This window comes from Aethalodelphis obliquidens, unplaced genomic scaffold, assembly GCF_003676395.1.
Source record: "Aethalodelphis obliquidens isolate GAN/ISIS:26980383/991018 unplaced genomic scaffold, ASM367639v1 scaffold10, whole genome shotgun sequence".
NCBI lineage: Eukaryota > Metazoa > Chordata > Mammalia > Artiodactyla > Delphinidae > Aethalodelphis > Aethalodelphis obliquidens.
The window spans coordinates 1,292,671-1,301,581 of NW_020837954.1; the positions used below are offsets into that span (position 1 = coordinate 1,292,671).

Below are 8,911 nucleotides of genomic sequence, written 5' to 3' on the forward strand. Positions count from 1 at the left end.
TTCCCTGGTGGCGCAGTGGTTAAGAATCCGCCTGCCAATGCAGGGGACACGGGTTCGAGCCCTGGTCCGGGAAGATCCCACATGCTGCGGAGCAACTAAGCCCGTGCACCACAACTACTGAGCCCGCATGCCACAACTATTGAAGCCCAAGCCCGTGCTCCACAGCAAGAGAAGCCACCGCAATGAGAAGCCCGCACACCGCAACGAAGAGTAGCCCCCGCTCGCCGCAACTAGAGAAAGCCCGCGTGCAGCAGTGAAGACCCAATGCAGCCAAAAATAAATAAATGAATAAATTTATATTAAAAAAAAAAAGACTGGGCTCAATAGCCTCTTCCTCTGTGAAGCCCTTCCTGATGCCTTCCCCTGACTCATCCAAATTGAGCCCTCCCTCTTTGTGGCCCGCTACATCCTGAATAGGTCCGTACTTTGCACCTGTCATACCTCATTGCATTTGTGCATTGGCTGATCATCTCTGTGTGATTTTTGGTCCATATACACGCACCTCCCCCAGGGGCAGGAGCTGGGTCTTAATTACCTGTGTAGCCCCAACCTCTGGCACAGTGCCTGGCACCCAGGAGATGCTCAATAAATGGCTGCTACCTTAATACACAAGCAGTTTCGGGGATGGCGGGTGAAGACGTCTTGGTGACCCCTCTGTCATACTCATCCCAGATCACCATGTACCCAAATGTCTTCACGCGTGGCGTGCAGCTTCCCGGGCAATTGCTCACTTCCCCTGGCCTCACTAGACAATGATTGTCTTGTTTCCTCGAGATCTGTGTGTGGCACGGCCCGTCCCACAAGGATGTGGCCATATGAGTTGAATCTCGGGGTGGAGGGGGGAGTTGTGGGTACCAGGAAGATGCCTCAGGAATCAGTCCAGCACATCTCCCCCTATCTTCAGGGGGCTTCGCGACCAGGATGTGACACTGTGTTCCCTTAAGCGATTGTGTCCATTTCCTCGTCTCCCTGTTAAAAGGTGGCTAGGGAACTTTGAATTCTCAAAGTTATGAGCCTTAGCATGGTACATGATGGTTTTTAAGAAGCACGTGAAGATCTCCATTCTGTCGTATTCGGGTTGGTTGGCGTGAATGAGAGTATGTTGTGTGTGACAAGTATAGCCCAGTGTTCTTTTCTATATGACTGTGAATGTCCTTAGCAAATGTGATACAGAGAGTGTTGTGAGACCGGGTGTGTTTCCCTATGTGTATGCGTAGGGCTGTAACTGTCATGGTGTCACAGTGAGTTTATGTGCTGGCACCTGTTTGTGTCAAGATACGTGTGAGCCTGTGAGTCGTGTGTGCATATGTCTCCATCATTTCCCGGTGTGAATGTGTGTGTGTGCACGCACCACCGCAACGTGTGCATCTCTGTGATGCGGGGTGTGGGTGTGGCATGAAGGGGAGGATGTGTGTCACTGTCTGCAGGGGTCCTGCGTCTGAGCCACCCCCAGCCCGCCCTCCTCCTCCTCCTCCGGCTCTGTGGCTCCTCCTAGGCAGTGGCCCTGCCCCTCCCCTCTTCTCCCTCCCAACCGGTCTGTGCGGGGGGAGCTGGTGCTGCGGCCCCCCCCACCCCTCCCCATCCAGGCCCCATAAATAGCTGCAGAGCCGGAGCCGGAGCCTGCGCCAGCGGCTGGAACACCAAAGGAGTCAGGGCCAGGGCCAGAGAGCTGGAGAGAGGAGCCCCCGCCTAGAGCCCAGGTGAGCCCACCCTTCCTCCCTAGCCCAGCCCCAGCCCGGTCCAGCCTGGCCCAGTCTCCATAACAACAACGCCCCCAGCCTCCAGAGAGGTCTCTAGTCCTGCCCAATACCCTCACCATCACATGCCCCTGCCCAACTCAGGGGACCTGTGAGAGCTGGGAGACTTGTGGCTGGAATGCAGAGGACCCCTTCAACTCAGACCCTCCCTCACGTATCCAGAAAGGCACACGCTGTGGGGAGGGGGGGACCCAGCCAGGGAAGGGTCCCAGTTCTGAGGGAGGTAGGGGAACTGTCACACCCTCCTGAAGACCGACACCCGACTAGGGGACAGACACGGGGTGGGGGCATTCAGACACACCAACGGACACTCGCTGGGGAAGCACGACATGGGATCAGACAGCCTCACCCTGAGATGTGGACAGACAAAGATAGATGGATGGCCCCGCCATGAACTCAGGCCAGCGGACCCCTGCCTGCTGCTGCCCGAAGCTTGGTGCCTCTGCTGGGGGAGGGTGGCGTGCGTGCATCCCACGGGCAGCATGGAGGGGGCCGAGGCTCCCCAAAAATCCTGTCGCTAAGAGACAGTGCCAGTGCTGCCAAGAAGTGTGAGAACAGGGGAGGTGGGGAGGAAAGCCAGCGTTGTCATAGTGGGAGCCACTGCCAGGAACCTGGAGGAGATTTCAGCAGGGACTGGGCTCTGCTTCTCACTCTGCAAGCCCACCATCCCTCCCTTTCCGTCAGCCAACCAGAAGGTGAGTCGGGGGAGGTGGATGGGGACAGCCCCGGAGGGTACCTTCCAATCTGCCTCCTCCTGCCCATTGCAGCCTCCATTCCTGACCATCCTCTTCAGACTGCCAGGGACCCCTTGCCCCAGTTTAGCTCCTTTGAGCCAAGACTGAGTGCAGCGCTGACTCAGACATCAGTCAGGAAATAGCAGAAGGTGCTGAGGTAGCAGAAAGTGTAGATCAATTGATGGCCTCGGAGCAAGGCTGCCAGGAACCCCCCCCCCCAGCCCTCTAGCCCTCTCCAGCCCCATCCACGCATATGAGGCCAGCAGGGGTGACAGGAGCACTGGACTGTGCAGGAGTGGGGGGCTCGGGTCCTCCACCCTCGCCAGCTCAGTGCTCAGGGGAAGCTGAGCGAGGTCACTGGGAAGCAGGTCCATGAGATGCCAGGGCCTCAGGGAGAAGGGCAAAGGGGTGGGGCCGTGGCTCCCAGAGACAGACCCCACCCCTGGCAGGGGTTCCCCTTCCAGTGTCCAGGCCATCTGCTCTGTCCCCACAGTGACATGTCCGACCCGGAGATGGCATGGGTGCCTGAGCCCCCAGCCATGACGCTGGGGGCCTCGAGAGTGGAGCTGCGGGTGTCCTGCCACGGCCTCCTAGACCGAGACACGCTCACCAAGCCCCACCCCTGCGTGCTGCTCAAGCTCCACTCCGATGAGCAGTGGGTGGAGGTGAGAGCGGCTGGGATCTCCTTCACTCACCTCCGGGACTGAGAGGGAGGAGGCTGGTGGGGGCAGTGAAAGCCTCGTGGGGGACTGTCAGGACTCCCAGGGCCCTCTTCCAGGCTGTGTGGGTAACCCCGCGGATGGGGATGCCATCATTACGCACACAGACCGTTTTACAGATTCCAAAGCCCACAGAGTCCCACTGGGTCCTGAGATCGCCCCCGAAGTCAGTGGCACCGCTCCCAAATATGACAGCCCCAGCGGGCTGATGGTCCTGGGGGCTGGCAACGCCCTGAGCTTGGGGTTCAGCCCAGGGAGAGAAGAGCTAGTCGCTGGGGTGCGGAAGCCTGAGGAAGGCAGGCAAGCCCGCGGCGGTCCAGGGCAAGGCAAAGCAGCCCAGGTTCCCAGAGGACACGCTCCCCTCTGCCGCAGGTGGAGCGCACAGAGGTGCTGCGCTCCTGCTCCAGCCCTGTCTTCTCCCGGGTGCTGGCCCTCGAGTACTTCTTTGAGGAGAAGCAGCCCCTGCAGTTCCACGTGTTTGACGCCGAGGACGGAGCCACCAGCCCCCGCAATGACACCTTCCTCGGCTCTACCGAGTGCACCTTGGGCCAGGTCTGCATTCCCACCCCACCCCCACCCCCACCCCCATCGCTCTGCCTCTGGAAGCCAAAAGACAGAGGATAAGCTCTGGAGCCAGTTCAGTCGGGGCTTGGACCCCGTCTCCACCATTCACCAGCTGTGCAGCCTTGGGCTAGATATTTAACCTCTCTGAGTCTTAGTTTCCACATCTACACAATGCGGGTCACAGTGCCTACCCGTTAAGGGTGCTGCGGAAATTAAGTCCAATCCTAGCCCAAGCGCAGCCCCTGTGAGAGCTCAAAGGGCCCTTATTACCCTGTCCCTTGTACCTTGGCCAAAGCAGGTGGGGGTGTCACAGCTGGGCCCCCCTCCACCTCCATCCCCAGGTTGTGTCACAGACCAAGGTCACTAAGCCGCTGCTACTGAAGAATGGGAAGAACGCGGGCAAGTCCACCATCACGGTAGGCAAAGTCACCTGTACTCACCCTCAGGCAGGGCATTCAATGCCCCTGCATGGACATCCATGGTGACATCATGGCTAGCTCCCACCTAAGGGAAAGGGCCTTGTGGGAGTGGGTTGGGGGAATCCTGTCATTTGTGTCCGCCTTGCAGATCGTGGCCGAAGAGGTATCTGGCACCAATGACTATGTGCAGCTCACCTTCAGAGCCCACAAGCTGGACAACAAGGTTGGAAACCCAGAGTCCAGGGCCCCATCTCTACTGTTAGGGAGCCTAGCCCCCCTACTCAGGACAAATCCCAGGTCCCAGCTCTGCTCCCTTCTTGGTGTTAGCCAGCTCCCCCTCAGACCTCACCAGGCTCATGGACGCTTTCCCCCGTGTCCCCAGGATCTGTTCAGCAAGTCTGACCCTTTCATGGAGATCTATAAGACCAATGGGGACCAGAGCGACCAGCTGGTCTGGAGGACAGAGGTTGGTGCCTGGGGCTGGGGGGAAGGAGGGAGGAAGGGCAGAGCAGGGGAAACTAGATCAGGGGTGACCAGCTCTCTGTGCCTCTTCAAGGTGGTGAAGAACAATCTGAACCCCAGCTGGGAGCCATTCCGTCTGTCCCTGCACTCGCTGTGCAGCTGCGATGTCCACCGGCCTCTCAAGGTGAGGCCCCTGCAAACAAGGGTGGCCCGTTGGAGCATCCAGCCTCTGCCAGAGACCGTTCCCCCACCCCCCCTCCCTCTCCCCCATGTGATACCCCTTCCCGCTGCGGGTAAAGAACCAGTCACAGCTCAATGTTCCTATATGTGTGCCTTCTAGCAGAGGCCAAAGTCCCTGCCGGACTGAGACAAAGGATGAAGTTCAGCAAGTGGCTTCTCTAGGCAGGTTGAGGACATCTGTTTGGACCTAGTGACTGTTGGGCCCCTACCACCCTGAGTCCCTCCTCCTGTCCCCAGGAACCTCTGCAAAGCCTCCCCGACCCTGACCGCCCCACCCCCCTTGCCTTCTCAGTTCCTGGTGTATGACTATGACTCCAGTGGGAAGCATGACTTCATCGGCGAGTTCACCAGCACCTTCCAGGAGATGCAGGAAGGAACAGCAAACCCTGGGCAGGAGGTGCCACAAAGACCCTCAGCCAGAACCCCACCAAGATCCCTGGGAGAATCCCGAGGGTGATGCTGAAGAGCCCCCCCACACGTGATAGGAGGTGGAGAGGGTGGAAAGCCCTGGGCTCAGCCTGAGGACTGAGCCATGGCGGTCTCACTCTGGGAGGCTCCGCTGGAAGGGGGAGGAAGGGTCACGTGATGTGACCCTGGGCTTGTGGGGTATGTGGGGTCTAGATGCAGTGGGACTGTATCAACCCCAAGTACCGGGACAAGAAGAAGAATTACAAGAGCTCAGGGACCGTAGTGCTGGCCCAATGCACGGTAAATTCCAGTGCCCGCCTCAAGCCCTGCCCCACCCCGACCCCCCGAGGCAACCTCAGATTCAACCCTGCCCTCATTTCAAAGATCATTTCTCTGCTCCTGGGAACTGAGAACCCTTGCCCTATCCACCACCAACTTCAACCTCAAAAACTCTGGCCCTTCCCTTTCTGCTGCAGAAGCCCCACCCAGCTTCCTCCTCAAGGGACCATCCCTCCACCTTACTCCCCCCTTCCCACCAGGTGGAGAAGGTGCACACCTTCCTGGATTACATCATGGGCGGCTGCCAGATCAACTTCACGGTAAAGGCCCAGGGGACGGGGACGTGGCCAAGGGGGAGGGGCTCGGCCCACAGTGAACAGAAAGAGCTCAGAATCCCCACTGCCCCTTCTTGGACCTCTCATGAGCCTTAGCGTGGCCAGCTTGTTCCCCTCACCCGACTCTGTGATGAGACTACCGGTGGGCTTATTTAGATTCACCTTAGGCCTCCCTACAGGCCCTAGCTCTGGCCCAGCCTCTCTGTTGGCGCTCACGGATGCACCATAACACTTTCCCCATCTCCACCAGGTGGCCATTGACTTCACCGCCTCCAACGGGGACCCGAGGAGCAGCCAGTCCCTGCACTGCCTGAGCCCCCGCCAGCCCAACCACTACCTGCAGGCCCTGCGTGCAGTGGGAGGCATCTGCCAGGACTACGACAGGTAGCAGGAGGTCGGGGTGTTGGACAGGCAGGGACGCCTTGCCCAATGGGCCCCCACAGACTTTTCTTCTCCCCAGTGACAAACGGTTCCCAGCGTTTGGCTTTGGGGCTCGAATCCCCCCCAACTTTGAGGTAGGCTGGGTGCGAGGGGAAGGGAGCAGATGTTGGGAGGGTCAGACGAGAAGGAAAAACATGCCCTGGCTGGCCTCACCCTACCCTCACAGGTGTCCCACGACTTTGCTATCAACTTTGACCCGGAAAATCCTGAGTGTGAAGGTAAGAGAGGAGATTCCCACCAGCCCCGCCTCCCTGCATGCAGCTTGCCTACTCCTGTACACCCCATGCAGGAGCACAGACTCCATTCCCCTGGGCCCTGCTCCCTGCCCCTTCACCCATCCAACACCTGCCTTCATTTGGTAAGACTTCCAGCCCCTGGCCCAGTATCTGCCCACCCAACTCTGCCAGCACCTGGACCGTCCAACTCTCCTGCTTAGTGAAGAACTTGGTGGCAGGGCAGTCCTCAGACAGAGAAGCACCTCCTTGCTTTAAGCGGGTTCAGGAAGGGCTCCCGCTAATCTCTGCCCTCCTCACCTCTTTGCCCACAGAGATCTCGGGGGTCATCACCTCCTATCGCCGTTGCCTGCCCCAGATCCAGCTCTATGGCCCCACCAACGTGGCCCCCATCATTAACCGCGTGGCGGCGCCAGCCCAGCGGGAGCAGAGCACTGGCCAAGCCACGGTGAGGAGCCCCAGCTGAAGCGGGCAACCTGGTGTCCTCGGGTGAGGCCCGGGCTTGGGGCCGGTGCCAAGGCCGCAGAGCTGACCCTTCCTCCCCCTCTGCCTGCCCTCAGAAGTACTCGGTGCTGCTCGTGCTCACGGACGGTGTGGTGAGCGACATGGCTGAGACCCGCGCCGCCATCGTGCGCGCCTCCCGCCTGCCCATGTCCATCATCATCGTGGGCGTGGGCAACGCCGATTTCTCCGACATGCGGCTGCTGGACGGCGATGACGGTCCCTTGCGCTGCCCCCGAGGGGTTCCCGCAGCTCGCGACATCGTCCAGTTCGTGCCCTTCCGGGACTTCAAGGACGTGAGTGCCCGGAGGCCCCTCCCTGCTGAAGGACTCCTCAGCTCCTCCTGCCGCCCAAATCTGACCAGTCTCTCTCACTTGATTGATGTCCTGCGAAGGACGCTGGAGCTCAGCCGGCCACCCGAAGCCCCGCCTCTTACCTGAGCCCCTCCTTCCCCCACTCTCCCGCCCCTAACCACACCCCCGTCCCCATCCCAGGCCGCACCCTCTGCGCTAGCTAAGTGCGTCCTGGCCGAGGTGCCCCGGCAGGTGGTGGAGTACTACGCCAGCCAGGGCATCAGCCCCGGGCCTCCCAGGTCCTGCACGCCAGCCACGACGCCCAGCCCTAGCCTGTGACAGCCGACAACCGGACCGACACTCCCTCAGTCTCTCAGTGAGTCCTGGGACGCTAGCGGGGTGGATCTTGGTGGAGTCCATCTCGGCTGGGTGTGGTGTAGACGAGGGTGCTTATGACTTATCCCATTCTCCCCCAGGTGCCTGTCCTGACCCTTGTGACTCAAGTGACCGGTGCCTCTCCCTCTTGGACCAGCTGTGTCCCCTGGGTCCTGGAAGTGAGTGGTGAGCCCTGCGCCATCTCTCCAGGCCCCATACCCCTCAGCCTTGTGGCCCCTCAGTGACTTTCTTCAGTGATCCTGACTTTCTGGCCGTTAATAAAGGGAACCACTCCTAGCACCTCAGCCTCTACCCATCATGCCTCAGATGCCCGTTGGGCAGTCCATAGCACCCTGCATACACCATTAAGAAATGAGGACCAGCACGTTTTGAATTCTGAGCCAGAGCTCCCCAGACAGCCTGGTGGCTCTGCAGTTTCACCCCAACTATGTGCCAGTGAGATCTGAGGAGTCCCTACCATCACCTCCCAACCCCAGGGGGGCCCAGGCCCCCTGGGGGTTAATTACCAGAGATAGAGGGGTAATAAGGGGCTGTCAAGGGGGCAAGTTGATGCCCTCTTAAGCTGTCTTCAGAGAAGCCCAGCTGAGCCCCCCAGGGGCTGAACTCCAGCCCTCACACAGCTGTGAGGCAGCCTGAGAAGGGGCGGGAGGCATGGGGTGCAGGACTGAAGGAGGGCAGCAGGTCTGCTAGTGAATTATGAATACAGAGGGGGTATCTAAGGTCTTTGCAGCCTGGTTTTCTGGTGTGTACATGTGTGTGTGTACATGTGTGTGTGTGTGTGTGTGTTCATGCTTTGCATATCCCTGACTCTCCAGAGTGTGGCCTTTAGTGGTTCAGAAGTCCAGCTGTGTACTTTGTTGTTTTTTTTTTTTTTTTTGGCCACACCTTGCGGCTTGTGGGATCTTAGTTCCCTGACCAGGGATTGAACCCGGGCCCCCGCAGTGAAAGCTCTGAGTCCTAACCACTGGACCGCCAGGGAACTCCCTGTGTACTCTTAATAACATTGACAACAATAGCAAACATTGCCATTTAGCATGTGTGAAGCTTTGTACTTAGTGTGTTTTAAATGCGTTCACTCTCACTAGGTAGTTACCATTATTTTCCCCATTTTCCTGACAAAGCAAATGAAG

The 8,911-nt window shown here is 59.2% G+C and overlaps 1 protein-coding gene across 1 annotated transcript; it reads left to right on the forward strand.

Moving 5' to 3' along the window:
• Positions 1–2,962: 2,962 nt before the first annotated feature.
• CPNE6 (copine 6) lies at positions 2,963–8,072 on the forward strand. Its single transcript, XM_027110870.1, has 14 exons — positions 2,963–3,156; positions 3,583–3,762; positions 4,116–4,190; positions 4,342–4,839; positions 5,188–5,292; positions 5,517–5,603; positions 5,843–5,902; positions 6,168–6,301; positions 6,378–6,432; positions 6,525–6,576; positions 6,906–7,039; positions 7,152–7,388; positions 7,587–7,761; positions 7,862–8,072. Exons 1-13 carry the CDS (start codon positions 2,989–2,991, stop codon positions 7,722–7,724), a joined length of 1,923 nt encoding a protein of 640 aa, XP_026966671.1. The 5' UTR covers positions 2,963–2,988; the 3' UTR covers positions 7,725–7,761; positions 7,862–8,072.
• Positions 8,073–8,911: the final 839 nt, after the last annotated feature.

Coding starts and splice junctions, on each gene's coding strand:
- CPNE6 (XM_027110870.1), top strand. CDS start 2,989: ATGTCCGACCCGGAGATGGCATGGGTGCCTGAGCCCCCAGCCATGACG. Junction 3,763..4,115: donor CCGAGTGCACCTTGGGCCAG/GTCTGCATTCCC, acceptor CTCCATCCCCAG/GTTGTGTCACAGACCAAGGT. Junction 5,293..5,516: donor CAGCAAACCCTGGGCAGGAG/GTGCCACAAAGA, acceptor TGTGGGGTCTAG/ATGCAGTGGGACTGTATCAA.